General features: G+C 34.7%; 2 protein-coding genes across 2 annotated transcripts; one reads left to right on the top strand and one right to left on the bottom strand.

Moving 5' to 3' along the window:
• Positions 1-3,769: 3,769 nt before the first annotated feature.
• LOC126829473 (mucin-5AC-like) lies at positions 3,770-8,113 on the top strand. Its single transcript, XM_050559382.2, has 5 exons — positions 3,770-4,014; positions 4,251-4,634; positions 4,853-5,128; positions 5,397-5,475; positions 6,127-8,113. Exons 1-5 carry the CDS (start codon positions 3,813-3,815, stop codon positions 6,458-6,460), a joined length of 1,275 nt encoding a protein of 424 aa, XP_050415339.1. The 5' UTR covers positions 3,770-3,812; the 3' UTR covers positions 6,461-8,113.
• A 3,935-nt stretch (positions 8,114-12,048) lies between these two features.
• On the bottom strand, positions 12,049-17,789 carry LOC126830594 (QRFP-like peptide receptor). The gene is made up of 3 exons (XM_056102799.1): positions 17,649-17,789; positions 17,317-17,402; positions 12,049-12,052 (listed from the first exon to the last, which is right to left on the bottom strand). Exons 1-3 carry the CDS (start codon positions 17,787-17,789, stop codon positions 12,049-12,051), a joined length of 231 nt encoding a protein of 76 aa, XP_055958774.1.
• Between the last annotated feature and the right edge of the window lie 3,126 nt (positions 17,790-20,915).

Raw genomic sequence — 20,915 nt, 5'->3', positions numbered from 1 at the left:
TTTGGTAGAGTGCCTTTCCACATCTAACCAGCGACTCATGATACTACATCTTTGATTTAGGTGCCGAACTGCATAGTGCTATATCGCACTTCAATATGGTTTATTCAATGATAAAAGGAGCTCGATATCGACTCCCATCTGGCGAATTCAGGTTTTGGGGCGTCAACATAAAACAATGATGTTATAGTGTGTTACTACGAGGATCTAACATAACATAATCCCTAGTGTAGTCAATTAACTAAAAGTCAAATAAATTTCACATTTATTGTGGACAAATATCAAGAAGGAAAATTACAATACAAAGTCTTGATTTCATTTCCATCTTCTTCAGTGGTCCAAAACCTACTGCTAAACGTTTTCAGATAATCTTCCTTATTTGTTATATTTAATAATATAGCTAACCTAGCTTGTTTATCGTATTTATTAATATTCACATTTTCTTATTTATAGGTATAGAAATTACAGTGTGTAAAGGAGGTGGAACCTTTGAACCTGTAGATCTGACTTGTCCTACCAATGATGATATGATACATGTAGAGAGTATCAGGTATTTTTATACTGAAGGATCTAGTTGTGGTGGTTCAACAGTACCATGTGGTCAACCATTGACTAATAGTGATACAGGTTTAATAACATCTTGTACTGGACAACCATCACCATGTTTACAATATATACCTAATTATAGTAATTGTACAGGAAGTACTGTGAACTATAGATGTATTCCAGGTGAGTAAACATATTTAGATATTGACTTTATGCAGTTATATAAAACACACACAAAATATATCAACACCTGAATGTGTATGTGATCAAGATTAAATATCTTCCAGAACGTAACACAGCTAGCATACCCGATCAAACAATAGCATTATTATTCAGATGAGGGTCTTGCGATAATTTTACATGGAACATTATGTTGAAACTGGAGTTGCCACTATATGTGACCCCCCCCCCCCCCATAGCATACTGAGTCACAATGTGGAAATTTTGAAAATTGAGTTATTGTTATTTTCATATTCTCCAACTCATTACCTTCAATTTGATGTATATTTTGTTTGAATTAGGCAAAAATTGACTGAGCTGTATCCATTAGAAGCTACCCAACTCACAAAAGTTAGTCTTGAGAAAAAGCAAATCAAAGATTTGGTATGTTCCAAAACAAAATCCCATAGCAACCAGGCCATTTATCTGCTGTTTTGTCGTTGAATATATCTTTCCATGGGCTTTCAGGGGTGCTGAAGACGAAAATCGTAGTAAAAATTTGATCCGACTATTTCCGCAATTTATTTGCTATTTTGTCGTTTAATGTGTTTTTTATTTAGGATTTCAAGGGTGCTGACGACGAAAATCGTAATAAATGCACTTCTTTCGTAACGAAACATCCACAACACATACGGCATAATATTCACATGATAGTGTTATACTGAAGAACAATCTATACATTAGTAGTTGTTGTGTATATTATAACTTTGGTGAGATTAGATTAACTCAGTTAATCTCATCAATTAATTAGCGCCTTAGTGCCAGCTAGTGGTCAGGAGATTAAAGATTGTTGATTGGATAATCATCAAAGAGGCCGACACAGCTGTACGCGTGTTCATTTAACACGTGAATTAAAATAAGATTTTGCGTGTACGATAGGTCTATTATTTTTTTAAGGTACCGTGACGTTTTCAAAATATAAGTCCCTATAGAAATGTCAATTTAATAGTCAAGAAATGCTTACGTTCACTTTCGTGCATTTGGCGTTGATGTAAATATCAACATTATTCAGAGGATACTCAATGGCAGACTCGAGAATCGTCGCATTTTGGCTCGTTGGTCGTTCTCATTTTTTCGACCCATAGTGATAAGAGAATTTTAAACAATAATATCCCAGATGCATTCCTTACTTTGCACGCCGTATGAAGAAGCGACAGTAAACGGAATTCAGCTATCAATAAAATTCTCGTCGAAAAGAAAATTATTGGCCATTTTGTTTATTTCCAGTTAAGGCCTATAGATTATTTTTTTAAAGATGATATGAGATATCAAATAATCACCACTTGGATTAATTATTCGGAGTAAATAATGAGTTGTCGACGGCTTTATCATTGACCCGTGACAGTTGGTTAGTAATAGTATTACTCAATGACACACACCCGCTTGTCGATTAATTTATATCATCAGCCACGTGGTTTCGATTAACACTCAACGGCAATCTATATACGATCAGAATTATTTTTTTTTTCTGCCACTTATCAGAGTGAATCGCATGAAGTTACCCAAAAACATTATCGCCAAAACCAAATATGTATCGATAATGTCTTGCACGCGGTGTCTGGGCCAATCAGCAAACGAGTTGTGTAGACAGCATGGCAACAGGCGGAGTTCATTTATATTTTTGGGCCGTTTTAAAACTCGATTGTATCCGTTCAAAATCAATTCATCGACAATAACTTGATCATATTTGTAAACTAGAGATGCTCCGCTTTACAACGATGCCAATTATTATGCAAGAGGAATGACCGGTCGTCCCGCTGCGAGCGAAGAAAAATAACTAATTTCGCCGCGAATTTTAAGAAATAGGACAGATTTAAGAATACGGTACTCTTACAAAACGTTCAAATACAGGTGTTTTAAAATGTTTTATTGCTATTTTGATCTTTTGTGCCGTTAGATAGTATATTTATAGACTCTTTTTTGTGAAAATCTCAATTTCGATCAAAATCAATATTTTCAGTTATTTTGTCTTTATCTCATTATTGGTTCGCGCGCATTCCGACTCATTTAGCTGCGGCCGGTCACATATTATGTTTTCTATTATAGGAGAAAATGGTCAGAAAATTTGTCAAAGCAAAATAAATTTTTCAGAGAATGCAGGCGGAATATCTCTGTTTTCACCAAATTATCCAAGAGCAACGAGTGATTTTAAACTAAATGAAACAAGTTGTGAATGTTTTATACGTGGTACATTTATAACATCTATAACTATATTAGATCTTGGATTACAAACATCTAGTGATGGAACAAGATCTAATTTATTTATACAATATGGTGATATAACTTATAATAAAACCAGTAGAGACAACCCCCAATCTACTTTACAAATTTATAATCACAGACTACAATCAACATCAACAATAGCTGATATCATATTTACTCATCAACAAATAAATGGACTAAAAGTATGGATTGAAATACAAGGTAAATATTAAAACCTTATATCATCCACCACTGTAATATTTAAACCACATATTGTCTAACACCCTTCACAGGTTTACCATAAAGTAAAAGTAGATGAAAGACCCATGCCTTATGTTGTTTGAAAGCCGGTTTATTCTCTTTTTTTTCAGGTGTATTTTTGACAGGATTCTGTAATAAACCTGTAACAAGTGTTTCACCAACACCCACCACACCATTTACTTCCCCACCAAGACTAGACAGTAATACACAGGGTGAGATTTCTACCAGTACAGCTACTCATCTCACTACAATAAATAACATGGCTTCCAGCAATGTACCCGATCCTAGCACTTCATCTGAAACATTAACTGACACCTCAACACCACAAACAGCAACCAATCCAGTGTTAAACCCTTGAATATAATTAAATATAATTTTTATATATGTTGTTCGGGGATTACTCTCAGTCTGTTTATCTACATATGGTTTTTATTTGTTATATTTAATAATATAGCTAACCTCGCCTGTTTATCATATTTATATACATGTATATTTATATTATCTTATATATAGGTATAGATATTACAGTATGTAAAGGAGGTGGATACTTCCCATCAGTGAATCTGAATTGTCCTACCAATGATGATATGATACATGTAGAGAGTATCGTGTATTTTTATAATCAAGGATCTGATTGTGGTATTTCTACAGAGATATGTGGTCAACCATTGACTAATAGTGATACAGGTTTAATAACATCTTGTACTGGACAACCATCACCATGTTCACAATATATACCTAATTATAGTAATTGTACAGGAAGTACTGTTAACTATAGATGTATTCCAAGTAAGTAAACATATTTAGATACTGACTTGATGCGGTTATATAATACACACATAAAGTATATTAACACCTGAATGTGTATATGCTCAAGGTTGAATATCTTTCAGGACGTAATATAGCTGGCATATCGATCGGATCAAACAATAGCATTATTATTCCAATGGGGTCTTTCGATACTTTTGCGTGGAAAATTATGTTGAAACTGGAGTTGCCACTATATTATGTTTTTTCTATTACAGGAGACAACGGTCAAGATATTTGTCAAAGCAAAACAATTTCATTATATAATTCAGCCAGGATATTTCTATTTTCACCAAATTATCCAAATGCTACAGGTAGTTTTAAACTAAATGAAATGAGTTGTGAATGTGATATACGTGGTACAAGTATAACATCTATAACTATATTAGATCTTAGATTAAAAACAGATAGTAATGGAGTACGATCTGACGTATTTATACAATATGGTGATATAACGTATAATAAAACTAGTAGAGAAAACAACGGATTCTCTCTACAAATTTATAATTACAGACTACAACCAACAACACCAACATCAACAGCTGATATCACATTTACCCAACAACAAATAACTGGACAAAAACTCTGGATTGAGATACAAGGTAAATTCAGTGTCTAACAACTACTAACAAGTAATTATGATTGATCGACAGTCCTTTCTTTTTTATTTGGCTCAGTTCTGTAACGTATCGTACCAGATAGAAACATTAAAAGTTGGATGATGTCGTCTATCGTCCTCCACAGATATACGATAAAGTAAAAGTAGATGAACGATCCATACCTTGTGTTGTTGTAAGTTTGTTCTCCTCCACGTTTTCAGGTATTGCTTTGGCATGGTTCTGTAATAATATATCCACAACAACTATTTCACCCACACCCACCCCACCAAGACCAGACAGTACGGCTACTCCAGTTTCATCTTCTACAGAGACTGAGATGTCTACCAGTACAGCTACTCATCCCACTACAGTAAATAACCGTTCCCCCGGCACTGCAACCTATTCCAGCACTCCATCTGAAACATCAACTGACACATCAGACATCCCACAAACAGGAACCAATCCATCAGACAGTGAAGAACAACACACCGACAACGGTAGGTTTAAATGGAAATCCTAAAACTAAATAAGAGTACGATTAAAATCGCTTCTGTGTCTTTTCTACAAATGATAGAAAGTACACGGTAATAACAGTAACATTTAATTTTATTCAGCAATTAATAATGTTTCAATATACGGACAATGTGAGATAGCCCCTGATAACTAATGTTTTCAACGTGTTTGTGCCTCGCGCCGCTCGCCTTGTAAATTAAAGGAAACTATTGTAATTTTATCAAAGTTTGAATGTATTACTATTTATTTCAGATAAAGATATCGCCATCATTGTTTTGGCTATATTATCTTTTTCATTGATACTGGTCATAGTTTTATATCTCATGTACAGGTAAGATTATTATTGTTTAGCTTTCGTTTAATATTCACAGCTTCTAGTCGTTCGGATGGTACGATAAACCTGGATCCCGTGTACACACACTTTAGCGCGTACTTAAAGCGAGAATTTCTTTTTCTAAGAAAGTCAAAACATAATTATTTCTATGTCTGTTGCTCAATAGGTTGTCAACTCACTATTATACGATCATAGTTATCATTCTCACACTCAAAAATGTTTCACACCGGAAATAATAACACAATTACCTCCTAACCTCCCTTGCTTTTCTATTCCCTACCATGGAATAGCTATCTTCAAACCTTTGAATTTGAAGTTGAAAATGATATTTTTGTCAATTTCTCAACGGGCAATAGTGAATTATAGAATTAATAGGATTATTCTTTATCAAGGTAGGACTGTTTATACAAAGCATCGATTTTAAGGCTTTATTTAAATACATTTTAAAAATATAACTTAAAAATATGAAATTGTAGCTTTAAAAGAAATCGCAAAGGATTAGGCACACGGTGTGACTTATGGTAGTCTTCTATTAGCACGATTGGTTTAGAAAATTAGGACGCTAAGCTCCGTTTCATTTCTGTAGTCCTTCAACACAGTTTACAACTACAAGTGTTATAATACGTTTTCGTATTTTTCTTGTTACAGAAAAGGTAAATTAAGTTGTCTAAATCAACCAGGTAATCCTGAAACGGAGAATTCAAGAACGACAACTCCGTCAGAACCTTGGACTACTTACAGTAATCTATCTAATACAGGCAGACATAATAGTGATTACCAGGAATTACAAACCAGGAATTCAAATTATCCTTATAATAATCTTCCATATTCTGGTAGAAGTGAGGTAGAACCAAGTGGTAACTATAGTAGTCTATCTGATGGTAACAGGCGTGGTACAGATAATAATAATTACCTAGAATTACAAACAAGAACTCCTTCGTCACCTTATAACAATCTCCCCTATACATATAATAATCATTAATTATCGCATTTATACCCCCCCACCCCACATACTAGTGAATCATCATACATATACCAATCAATATTTATCATATATATATACTAGTGAATATCATACATATATCAATATTTATCATATATATATACTAGTGAACATCATACATATATTAAACATACATTAGGGGAGATTAGATAAAGAGCTGGCAGTTAAAAACAAGATAATGTAAAGATACATTGTGGGAGATTAGATAAAGAGCTGGCAGTTAAAAACTAGATAATGTAAAGATACATTGTGGGAGATTAGATAAAGAGCTGGCAGTTAAAAACTAGATAATGTAAAGATACATTGTGGGAGATTAGATAAAGAGCTGGCAGTTAAAAACTAGATAATGTAAAGATACATTATGGGAGATTAGATAAAGAGCTGGCAGTTAAAAACTAGATAATGTAAAGGGAATTTGCTAAAAATTTCAGTCAAATTGATCCACTCTGAACCAAGAATCTAGCGATTGAATTTTAGGCATAGCCGCGATCATCATTACTAAAGTCGGTACGATAAAACATAGTCTCAATTATCCATTTTCTGATTTAATCATCAATGAGCGTTGAGCAGCAGATCGGATTCCAATCCAATAAATATCGCAGGCTAGCGATGACATCGAGAGTTTATTATGGTCTGGATAATTTTTTTTAATGTTTAATTAATAATTTAGATAACATTTCATGCCCAAAGAAAGACCTGCAATTGGCAGATTTAGCTCTTGCATAATGTAGGTTGAATCTATAATTATCATACATGTACTAATTTATATATACATTTATATATACATTCACTAAAATAAACATTATACTAACAAGATATAACTGTTTATCGTTATTTAATAAGATGTAACTGTTTATTGTTATATAATACGAATAAGATGTAACTGTTTATTGTTATATGATACGAATACGATGTAACTGTTTATTGTTATATAATACGAATATGTAACTGTTTATTGTTATATAATACGAATAAGATGTAACTGTTTATTGTTATATAATACGAATAAGATGTAACTATTTATTGTTATATGATACGAATAAGATGTAACTATTTGTCGTTATTTAAGAATGGAAACAACCAAAGTTGATTTTTAAAAAACGAACAATTTAAAGAAGAAAGAAATTGTTACGTTTTTCAACACTTTGATCTCATCTTTGATTGCTTGGAAGACAGACTTAGTACCGAGTGATCTAAAGTGTTACCATGCCAACATTTAATTTGTCACCTAATATAATTATATGTTTAATTAAAGATGCATTATGTATGGTTTATATAGTGGGAGAGTTGCTATAACAGTTCCAGTGGGAGGAAACCGAAGAGCTTGGAGGAAATAACCTAGGTTGGACTTGGACCGACGAACCCTACTTCATGTCACATACACTTGACTTATTGACAGACCTAACGATCTAAAGCGCATGCGTTAAACCATTCCACTACTACAGACCCCTACGCCAAGCGAATTATTAAAATAAAATTGAACCGTATGTTAGTCCCGAAATGACCTATTTATACAAGTCATGGGGTCGATCCAGCGCCTGTGTGTGACAAGGACTCGGGTCGTCGTTTGTTTTCCAGATACTTAAACACCCTGTGAGCAAGCGAAGTATTAAAATAAAATGTAAATCCGAAAAGAAACTAGTTAACATATTGTACATGTGGGTGGGTGGGTGCCCCCCCCTCCTCTCTCTCTCTCTCCCTCTCTCTCTCCCCCTCCCCCTCTCTTTCTTCAAGCAAAAAATCTCGATATTGTACTAGGGGCATTAAATTATAATATATGTTAGTCCCAAAATAACCTGTTGGTGTTGAGTGGTTAATCAACTCCCCATGTTTTGGCGTTTGAGAGTTGCTGCGGTTAATGCGTCTCTCACTTTTAGTATTAAAACTTTATTCAATGAGATATATGCGTGTAGGTGTTTGAGAGTTGCTGCGGTTAATGCGTCTCTCACTTTTAGTATTAAAACTTTATTCAATGAGATATATGCGTGTAGGCGTTTGAGGGTTTCTGCGGTTAATGTGTATCTCACTTTTAATATTAAAACTTTATTCAATGAGATATATGTGTAAGCGTTTGCGAGTTGCTGCCGTGTGTCTCATCAAATATTTAATTGTGTGAGGATTAAATATTGGTCATTATCTTAATATGATCTTATTAGTATAATACTAATTGGCTTTCTATTATCCTAATATAGATATAGCTGTATATAAACTTAATTAATAATAATAGTTTATCTACCCCCGTCATTCGGTATAAACAGATCTCACTTAATTTTAGTTTTACATGGCACCATCTGCACGTCAACACGCTATACAGAACCATATATCATCATTATACTAATCTCTCCTACCACAGTTAATCAATTAATAAATATTAGTCCACGCTAGAATCAGGAGTCAACAATATTGATGAGTCTTACTCGGTTAATGACCGAGGTAATCGTGATATTTTCAAGGGCGGATACAGAAGTTTGAAAAAAGATGGAAAACCTCCTGGACAGCGAGTCAGCGCCTTACTCTCTGAGTCACCGCGGCTTCCCCCGCCCCGACCCATATAATAAAGAATATTATACTGACTATGTCTTTTTGAGTTTTATAAGATTTTAAAAGGTACGAAACCTGCATATTCAATATAATATATAAAAGCACAATTCAACTTATTTGATGCATGCCGTGTTTATATGTATAAATGGTATGAAGAGCGGAGTGGTGCGAGAATGTTTTCTTAAAATAGAAATTACATCGATCGTGTTTTTTCGGGTCTTACTTAAATCCCCATATTATCTCAAATTAAACCGAGGGCACCTCCGTTCGAATTCCGGCATTCACTCGTGAGTGGTGGCGCCCTCAGGGCTGACAATAAAAGTGTGCCGTGTCGTCTGGATAAGACGAAAAGACGGTGTTCAGTTAGAATAGGCAGATATTTCGGCGTCCGGACACCCCCACTCCACCCACCCCCATCGCATTACACAAGTAACCACAGAAGTAAAATGGATGGTGAAACAAATATATATTCATATAATGTCTGCTAAATCTATACTGTCCACTACATGTTTATAACCCATGAAATCCAAACACGGCATGAAAAATACCAAAACTCTACTTCATCAATTCTTGAAAATCAATAAAATAACTTATAATCAATCGAACACGACCAAAGATGCGTCGAGTACCATGAACCGGATATGACGTCAATAATGACATCTTGTTCATGTAAATTAAGTATAAATATAGATATATTGGTCACAGCTCGTCAATCAAACTTTCCAAGAAAAGATTATTTTTAGATATTCATCTTAATTAGATTAATCAGATATTATTTTCTTCTCATTTCATCCTGACGGTCTCCTCATGTTCTGGCAACCTTAATTAGATAGCCAATCAGATGTCTTCATAATTAAAGCCCTTCAAAACATTTCGCGGAATTATCTTTATTAGGGGTTTTGATTGGTAGATTGATTTCGTCTTGACTTTTACAAGACCAATCAAAACCCCTAATAAAGATAATTCCGCGAAATGTTATACGCCAAACTACGTCATTTATGGTTTAACATAATTATTTTTTCAATAATTCGCTTGTGCATATGGGAATGTTGGAATGGATTAGGAATGGGTAATATAACATTACCATGGGCATTGGCCGAGAAAGTTCATCCCGATTTTCCGACGTGGTTTCCCCTTGTCAGTGATGCAGGACGGTGGGCCTGACAAGGGCAGCTGTCTAGTCCTTCGGATGAGACGAAAAACCGAGGTCCTGTGTAAACATTGGAATGCACGTAAAAGATCCCTTGGCAGTTGGAATTCGATATAAGAGTAGGCGATAGTGCCACTGCCCGGGCAAAAATTTCCCTCATAGCACACTGTATGACGTATGCCCGTCTTCATTAGCCCAGTATAGGAGCAGAACAGTAGGACGTTAAACCCCATTCATTTCATTTCAACATTACCATGGACACCGTTTATAATAAAGCAAATGGAGTTGATATAATTTTCTACTTATTGAATTTAAGTTTATTGTGATTGACTGTGAAAACATTGCTGTGCGATTAAATGATTCATTACTTTTAATAAAATCAACTAAACGAAACGAAATGTATTGGAGCGAACAGGCGTAAAATAGAACCAGACGAAACGAAATCTTATGGTGGAAACGAAAAGAAATGTTGATATACTGTTGATTACACTAATGTCGATCGTACGTCTCGTAACCGGAAGTATGCCACCAGACGTCAACCACAGACCTACTATAAACCCTAGCTGTCGAGGATGTCACTTCGGTGGAACCGGACGTTCACTTAAGCTTTTTCACGCACATGTGTCTCGGTAAAGACGTGTTCACTACAATGCACCGGATGGGATGGGTGTATATATATATATGTAAATAGAACAAATTCAATAAAGAAAGACAATAAGATTGATGAAGCGGATTATTCTTAGAATCCAATAGTTATTTTAGTAATCGTTATATATTTCCATTTCAATAGGGTTTTTTTATCCTTAGAATAACGCTGCATTGTTTTCGCTAACACAATGGGGTATAGTATGTTAAAAAGTCAGGATGAACGGGCGACATTTATGAGATGAAATAAAATGGGATTTAACGTCCTACTGTTCTGCTCCGACTGGCCTAATTTTCTAAATTAAATTTTAATTTTCTAAATTAAATTTTAATCTTCTAAATTAAATTTTAATCTTCTAAATTAAATTTAAATTTTCTAAATTTTCTAAATTAAATTTTAATTTTCTAAATTTTCGAAATTAAATTTTAACCTATAACAATTGCAGTAGAATCGTGATGCACAAGCTCCCCACCATTTAAGGCATCCATTTAAGGCATCGTGGGGATCACGGTGTAGTCATGATTGTCATTACTACCGTTGTAACGATAATAAACAAAGTCTCGATTATCCATTTTTAAATTAAATCATTAACCACAAATCGTGTTTAGATCTGTTGAAAATCTAAAGCGTCCGATGGCGTCGAGAGTTAATTGTGGTATTGGCAAGTTAATTAATGTCTTTTTAATAATTCGTTTATAAAGAAAGACCTGTAATAGGTAGATTTAAGATTTAGCTTTTGAATAATACATCCTTGCGAATATTATGAAAATAGATATTTTATAGATAAACGCTGTAGTTCTATTCCAGTTGTATTAGTATTCCTATTAAAGTAATACTGAAACCATATGATAGTACCGAGTACAAGAATAGCGGAAGTAAAGTCATATTGTATTAATGTTTAACAGAAATCGTGTAATTACGTCCCATTTAATATGGATTCATGAAGCAAAGATATCATCAATTTTCCAACTATGTATATTGTGGGCGCCAATCAGTGGCGATCAGGAAGACTTAATATTACATAAATGTATCTATTTTTAAATGTTTGTTGGAGTTGGACTATCCCTACATCTATACATATAAAAGAGACATTATGTTTCTTTATGGGTTTGCTATAGGAATAAAAACGGCATTGTGACGTCATGTAAGAATGAAAGCCTGTCAATCAATGGTCTTATAAATAGAATCAATCACATGAACGTCACATTCTCACGGATAACTTAATATCTATCAGCTGGAATAACCAACAGAGTTACGGATTGCATTTCTTTTATTTAAATATTATTAATTGTTATCTCCATTTCTGAAATGAAACCAAAATCGAAACCACACCAGTTGACTCAATGACAGACCTTGTGATACAACGCACACGCGCTAGCCCCCCCCCCTGAAAACAAAGAAATACACAATCACTTTTCCATCGAGGTTTAAAACGATGGTCTAATTAACCTGTCTTAGTCGCATTCATATACATGCCTTTAAATGTTAGGGTTTCGTTCCTAGGCCGCTGGCTCGCTAGCCTTGAGGTAGCTGGTGTTGGCCGAGAAAGTTCACCGGGGTTTTCCAACGTGGTTTCCCCTTGTCAGTGGTGGAGAATGGAGAAGCCTGACAAGGACAACTGTCTAGTCGTTCGGATTGGACGACAAACCGAGGTCCCGTGTACACATTAGTGTACACGTAAAAGATCCCTTGATAGTTGGAATTCGATATAAGAGTAGGTCGTTGTGCCACTGTCCGGGCAGAATTTTCCCCATAGCACACTGTATGACATATGCCCGTCTTCACTAGCCCAATCGGAGCAGATAGAAGGACGTTGATTTCATTTCGATCCTAAGCGTAGGGTTGCTGTGTATGATCTGAGTAACCCGGATTCTCGTCACTGTTAAAAACCCTGACCGAGGGCTAAACAATAATACAAGCTAAGATGTTTTGTTTTTAAAAATACAATATTTATTGAAACATTCAACTGAATATGGATGTCACATAAAAAAACAAGCACGTAACAGAAATATAAAAAAAATATGGCTTACATGGTAAAATAAATAATAACAAAACCATGATCATATGGTTGACATGGCAACATCATCTTAAATAATAACACAATTATCATATTATGGATTACATCGTAACACAATCTTAAATAATAACAGAAATATGATAAACTGGTTTACATGGTAACATGATTTTAAATAATAACAGAATTACGATAATAATACTATGGTTGATATGGTAACATAATAACAGAACTATGATAAACTGGCTGACATTGTAACATAATCTTATGATAATATAGTTTACATGGTAACATAATTATAAATTATACAAACATTATAATAATATGGTTTACATGGTAACATAATTATGATCATATGATTGACATGGCAACATAATTTTAAATAATAACAGAATCATGATAATGTGATCTTAATAATAATATTAATTATGGTTGACACGGTAACATAATTTTAAATAATTAATGATAATATGGTTTACATGGTAACATAATTATAAATAATAAAAGAATTGTGATAATATGGTTTACATGGTAACATAATTATAGATAATAAAAGAATTATGATAAACTGGTTTACATGGTAACATAATTATAAATAATAAAAGAATTGGGATAATATGGTTTACATGGTAACCTAATTATAGATAATAAAAGAAGTATGATAAACTGGTTGATATGGTAACATAAATATAAATAATAAAAGAATTATGATAAACTGGTTGATATGGTAACAAAATTATAAATAATAAAAGAATTATGATAAATTGGTTGATATGGTAACATAGTTATAAATAATAAAAATAAGTATGATAAACTGGTTGATGTGGTAACATAAATATAAACTGGTTGATATGGTAACATAATTATAAATAATAAAAGAATTATGATAAACTGGTTGATATGGTAACATAATTATAAATAATAAAACAATTATGATAAACTGGTTGATATGGTAAATTTATTATAAATAATAAAACATGACTCTAAATCGTTTAAAGATGCATTATGTAAGAGCTAAATCTGTCATTTACTCAAAATTATTCGCATTATTTTAACTAAAATAATAATATAGCCCTGTATAAAACTTTTGTTGTTTTAATGTATCAAATACATCAATAAGAAACTATGTGCATATTCTTGTGTTTCAGGATCAAACATATTTCTCATAAACAGTGACTGAAAGTTGAGTAAATTATTAACTTAAGTCAGAGAATGCTTTGTAAACTCGGTTTCAGTTCTTTATCCAAATCTTACATAATGCATCTATGAAACATCCGCTATAAACATTGTATAAGAGGATAAATACATTTTTAATTTTGAAAGTATAAATTGATTATACATCTACACCACAACACAGACCAGATCTATATTTCGTTTCGTTAATTTATACTTTCGATGGTCTTCAATACGTGAAGATCTGACCAGTTGCGTTGGAAGATCGTACGAGTGGTTTTTGAACCTACTGTTCCGTGCATCGCACGCCAAGAACTCGCCGTAACAGACCGTCTCATTGGCTGAGCCCTCACTTCAATCAGAACGCAGGTTATATACCAACTCTTCCAGGTCCTAGTGTTGGGAAGACAAATAAAACGAAATTTTGAACTATAAAAAAACGAAACGAAATAGGATCTGTGTTTTAATCCGATTGAACACAGATTGACGTTTAATTATACAGAGAAATACTGGGAGACGTTTCTACGAGGGTTCTCATCAACATTGATACAATTATAAAAAGTCATCTATATTATTACTGAGCAATTTTTCGATTCAATAAAACATATTATTACATTAGGCTAGATAGGCTAAATCTTATCTCCAAACTGCCGCATTCGTTTATATTTCGTTTTCGTGTATTTTTAGAATTCTTATGATTGGCAGAATGATCAACATCTAACCCTAACCAAGGAATTTTATTAGTTTACAACATGGGGGGCAATGAAGGACGTAAATCCCATATAGCTCAATAACATATAAAATGGGAATTAACGTCGTTTCATTGTGTACCTACTGGGCTGATGGAGACTAGCATACACCATGCAATGTGAGTATGATGATATTCACGCGAGTATGGGGATATTCACGCGAGTATGGAGATATTCACGCGAGTATGATTTTATTCACGCGGGTATGATGATATTTATTATGATATTCACGTGAGTATGATGATATTCACGTGAGTATGGTGATATTCACGTGAGTATGATAATATTCACGTGAGTATGATAATATTCACGTGAGTATGATAATATTCACGTGAGTATGATAATATTCACGTAAGTATGATAATATTCGCGTGAGCATGATGATATTCATGTGGAATATTTCAGTATTTAGAACACAGCTCGCATGTAAAATTAATAATATTAAAAAAACCAAAAATAACCCACGCAAAACATAACAATAATATAATATTTATGATATTTCAATAATAACCATAAACGACACAATAATAATAGGCAATCTAGACATGTTGATATCCACCTCTGTAAGTCACAGTTGACTGTTTAATCTAAACAAGCGGCTAAATATAGTTCATTTTGATACTAAATGTTTGAGAAATGGTAGTTTTAGTTCCCAAATGACCTTGTTTGTGTCGTCGATTGATCATTAATGCACACCTCTTTTTTTTTATTAAGGGCGATAACGCTATCATCTTAAAATACAACACATATATTTCAAAGCTATGCGGAAACAAAATCCGGAAAACTGAACCCAGAAGGACGGAATGACGGAATGGCGGAATGATCTACAGACAAGGGTTACAATATATAGAATTATTAAATAGCTATAAACTAAATACATAGACAATATTTGTAACGTCTTAAAGACAGTGTCATATTCTGGAAAACTTTCTAACACTATGAAGAATGCAGCCGGTTCATTGGCAAAAGAAAGGAATTAAAATGGGGTTTAACCTCCTACTGCTCTGCTCCGACTGGGCTAATGAATTGCTTCAATGGCATTTAGTGAGATAGAGAGAGAAATGGGGTTTAACGTCCACTCGACACAAACTAGGTCATTTCGGGACTAACATATGGTTTAATTTTATTTCAATAATTCGCTTACGCGTAGGGGTCTTTAGCAGTGGGAGGAAACCGGAGGACCCGGAGAAAACCCACGAGGTTGGACAGGCGACCCTACTCCTTGTCACGTACAACCGGGGCTTCGAAACCACGCCAGTTGACTCAATGACAGGCCTTGTGATACAGTACGCACGTGCTAACCATTCGGCCCCCAACCCCACTGGCATTTAGTAATTGAACTAGAAAAGACAGGTCACAGTTCTATGGAATTTAATCACTGTTTATTAATGCGTGACGTTTCGACTAGGCTTATCGTTGCTTGATAAAAATAACAGACGCCTAGTGGAAACGTCGCTCATTAATAGGCAGTAATTGTATTCCATAGAATTGTGGAAGACGGCATTGTTAAAACTCAAGATTTGTGTAAGGATGTCAATGTTCAGTCAATGAACTTTCATGAACAGGGCCTCAAGTCGATAAGATACCAAGGCTTTGTCAAGAATTCTAATTGATCTAATTTCGTGAACAGGGCCTCAAGTCGATAACATACTAAGGTTTTGTCAAGTATTCTAATTGATCGACAAGTATTGATATAAACTATATAACAATCGATATATTCATGTTTATACCTTACTTAATATCCATCTTAAGAATATATATTTTGAAGTTACTTAAACATACATTATGCAAGAGCTAAATCTGCCTATTGCAGGTCTTTCTTTAGACCTGAAATATTATATAAACTATTAATTACATGACCATAATCAACTCTCGATGCCATCGGATGGCTTCGATTTTAAACAGATTAGAACGTTTCAGCCATTTAATGATTTACCGTAAAAATGGCGAAGCGAGGCTAGGCCTCGAACAACCAGTACGGTGGTTACAATCAGTGCGCACATCTTTTCAAACATTCCAAGGCTAATATCTTTGTTCAGAATAAAATAATTCAAATGAAATTTTCAATATATTCATTTTGAATTATCCCTGTATCTAAATCTTACATAATGTATCTATAACATATGTCTTAAATAAAACAAAAACAAAAACAAACCAACAAACACTTAAAGCCTAGAGAAAAAGTTTCAAATGTCATAACAAATATTAATATCTCTGCTCAATGATTATCCCCCTTCCAAAGACCTACTCAGGAAAAAACATAAAGGAGACCCTGCCTCACTCCCCGCCTGGCTTCAAAATTATGATAACACTGTCTCGACACTCTCAAAAGCACTATCATCGCTTAATGGACACTTGTAACGTACAGTCACAATGGTACCGTGATTTGTTCGTCGCTTTTTACGACAACAGATGTTGATAAACGCTCGTCTGAAACCGTTGGTTAAGAAACAGTAACATATTGGGTTGACGGTAGAGTTTGATAAAGCCAACAGCTGCACGAGCGGATACAAGTAATTTATTACGTCATTAGCCGACGGCGACTGGATGTTGAAGTCTAACCAAATATTAACGACATAATATGGCAGCCAACACACGCCAAATATTATGACTAAAGATATTAAAGTACGAACAGTTTTACGTCTCTGTCTTATTACTCTGTCTGTTTGAACTTTGGCCGTTTTTGTTCCGTTTGAGTAAAGCTGTCCGTCTGCGTTCCATAACGTTGTTGAGATGATGGAATACATGGTGGCCATACCAGAGAGAGGCGATACAAACAAAATACCCAACATCACCAAGCTATAGATCTGTTTCAATTGTGGTGTACCCCATTTCTCCTCACACGCCCTCGCTTCAAATATGCCCGGCACGCCATAGGTCGTGACGTTATTCACATAAAGCAATGGCGAAATGGCGCCAAATGATGCAATCCAGATTAGCACGATAATAATGGCGACGTTCTGGCGCGAGAATATAAGTTTAGCTCTGAGAGGAATATGAATAGCGAAATAACGATTTATACTGATAGCTAACATACTAAAAACACTTACACTGACCGCCGTTCCCTGTAAAAATGGCGTCACTTTACACATAATCTCTCCATAGACCCAGTCTCGGTATAAATAGTTACCCAATGTTATTGGAATGCAGATGACCAACACCAGCAGGTCACCAATTGTTAGATTGAGAAAAAACACGTTGGTTAATGTCCTCATGTGACGTTGTCTTACTACGACCAATATAACAAAGGCATTCCCCACAAGTCCCGCCAACATGGTGATGGCGTATACCACCATTAAAACAATGTTAAAGGGCTCTTTGTGGCGATATAAATTACTACGTAGATCGTCCAACAGAAGGTCCGGATTAAAGGGATAATCGTTATATTGGTCCTTGTTTATGGTCGTATCAGACATGTTCCACAGGAACTTTATTAAGTCTTCGTTAACCTCCATGTTTGTTGGCAATGTCACTTCCTGATATGAGTGTCGTCACTTCCTGATACGAGTGTAGTCACTTCCTGAAATGTGCGTCGTCACTTTCTGATATGAGCGTCGCCACTTTCTGAAATGAGCGTTGTCACTTTCCGAAATGAGAGTCGTCACTTTCGGATATGAGCGTCGTCACTTTCTGAAATGAATGACGTCACCTCCTGATATAAAAGTCGCCACTATCTGTTCTAAGCGTTTTCACTTCCTGGTATGATCTGCGTCACGATTCGATATAAAAGGTTTGATATGAATGTCAAAGCTATCGCAAAACGAGCGCAGTCACGTCCTGATACAAGCGGCGAAGCTATCGCAAAACGATCTGCGTCATTGTCTAGTAATGGCGGTTTTGCTTCAAGATGGGTCTAAATTAAAAACCAAGGAAAAAAGAACAGCTTGAAATTCCCCTTTGCGCTTTATATTCGCAATTACTTCATACGGCGTTTGAAAAAAGAAATGATCGAAATCTTGATCTGTGTTTTTTTTCCTTTCCTTTGTCACAAATTCCCAAAACGACTTGACAATTTAATTAACTTTCTTCAAAACAAAGAAACGATTTATAAATAGTCATTGAGTAGATTGTGTTCGTTCAGCTTTCAGAGTAAGTTAAAAAAAAAAAGAAAAAAGGAACGAATATTATATTTGAATGTACAAAAATGAAAAGACAGCAATACCTTGTTACTGGAGTCGCTCCACAACCTAGTTAGCAATAACGAATCTCCCAACACAATTATAAATAACAACTGCGCACATCTTTTACAGAGATGGAAAAAAGTTTTCCGGATATATAATATATCTTCAATTCTAATTACAGACGTTTTCACTGTTGATTTCACTTCATTTGACTGTATGCCTATAAACCTAGTTTACTTGTTGCGTTTTATTCTGGTAAAAAAAACCCCTTCAGCTTTTAGTTTATATTTTCTGGATAAGTTTAAATCGTAAATTGAGTTAATATATCACACGTTTGTTTTTGGTAGAACACAGTTTTTTCTTTGTTAGATGATATTTTTATGAATCGGATACAAATTACTTTAACCAGCGGACGGAACACTCCAATTCATTTTCAACATAAAAGACAGGAAATAGATCTCACATCTAATGAACAGCGAGTTCATACAAATCAGTTTTTGTTTGCTATCAAAACATTCCAATCTTTTTTCTCTTCTTTTATTAATGTTACATAGTGAAATTAGTGAGAGAAAACCGGTAATTGAAACTCGAGTAATTCACAATCCTCTACAAAATCCCTTTTTATGACCTACTGTAATTTTCTAATTTAATATAATTTAAACTCGAGTAACTCACATTCCTTTATAAAGCCTTTTTGTGAACTTCTGTAAATTTCTTATCTAATTTAACTCACATTCGTTTTAAAAAAAAAATAATACGCATCGTCTCATGACTTTCTGTAAGTTTCGTTTCTCGTTATAAACGCAGGTCGTTTATTCAGAAAGCTTTTCAACTCGTTTTTATTTCAATTTGGTAGGTTGTTAATTTCCACAAGACACCATTTCTATCGTCATTCAGCTCCACCGAATTATGTATATATTATTTCACCTCCAGTGGTTTCTAATTCCGCTTCAACTCTGAAAATAGAAAATTCAAAATATATTCAGTTGTTCGCTGCAGAGAACATGATTAATGGTATATCGTCCTAATGGTGTCACCGTTCTTCTTCAACATTTCAATATATATGGACAGTCAACCATTAATCACAGCTCTAGCGTGGTCGGCGTGCTAGAACACACATTTGAGTGGTCATTGATTAAAAGCTTACTTCTAGATTTGTCCAGCACCGCATTTTGACTAGGTAGGAAAACGCTAGATCGGGGACGGTCCCGCACATTTTAGAGAGAGAGAGAGTGAGAGAGAGAGAGGGAGAGAGAGAGATAGATGAGGTTTAACGTCCACTCGACACAACCTAGGTCATTTCGGAACTAACATATGGTTTAATTTTATTTCATTAATTCGCCTTCACGTAGGGGTCTTTAGCAGTGGGAGGAAACCGGAGGACCCGGAAAACTCCCACGAGGTTGGACAGGCGACCCTACTCCTTGTCACGTAGAACCTGGGAATCGAAACCCCGCCAGTTGACTCAATGACAGACCGTATGAAACAGCGCGCGCGCATGCTAACCATTCGGCCATCCAACCCCCCGCACATTTTAGTACATATGACGTCATGTGTGGATTGTGGGTTAGAGTTAGGGTTATAGCATCTGGGAAATACAGGGAAAATAGTTTTGTGTTGGCAATTTGAGTTTTAAAAAAATAGGTTCGTCAAGTGACCTAAAACAAGGTTATTTTCTTGTTTAGTCTTCTGGCGAACCGACGAATCTGATATATTTAAGTATTGTGAATTATGTGTTTGAAATTTGCATTCTGTTGTTATATCTGTGGACATCAAATAATAACATTCATTTGTGATTTAATATTTCCTACATATACATCAGGACACGGAACGTCAATTACATAAATGTTATTATTTGATGACTACAGAGATTTGTATTTGTATTTGTATTTCCCAGGTCCTATATATAGGTTTCCAGGTCGTTTTCTGTGGACAAATTCCAACATTGAAATTTCGGTTTTACAGTAGTCCGAACCGCAAGGGAGGTTGGATGGCCGAATGGTTAGCACGTGCGTGCTGTATCATAAAGTCTGTCATTGA

The sequence above is a fragment of the Patella vulgata genome, chromosome 8 (assembly GCF_932274485.2).
Source record: "Patella vulgata chromosome 8, xgPatVulg1.2, whole genome shotgun sequence".
Taxonomy (NCBI): Eukaryota; Metazoa; Mollusca; class Gastropoda; family Patellidae; genus Patella; species Patella vulgata.
This window is presented reverse-complemented; position numbering and strand designations above follow the sequence as displayed.

Excerpts from the sequence above, each read along its gene's own strand:
- LOC126830594 (XM_056102799.1), bottom strand. The coding sequence starts at position 17,789 with ATGTTAGCTATCAGTATAAATCGTTATTTCGCTATTCATATTCCTCTC. Across the intron at positions 17,403-17,648 it reads CCATTTCGCCATTGCTTTAT|CAGAGACGTAAAACTGTTCG; the intron begins GTGAATAACGTC and ends AGAGTAATAAGA.
- LOC126829473 (XM_050559382.2), top strand. The coding sequence starts at position 3,813 with ATGATACATGTAGAGAGTATCGTGTATTTTTATAATCAAGGATCTGAT. Across the intron at positions 5,129-5,396 it reads AGAACAACACACCGACAACG|ATAAAGATATCGCCATCATT; the intron begins GTAGGTTTAAAT and ends TATTTATTTCAG. Across the intron at positions 5,476-6,126 it reads GTTTTATATCTCATGTACAG|AAAAGGTAAATTAAGTTGTC; the intron begins GTAAGATTATTA and ends TTCTTGTTACAG.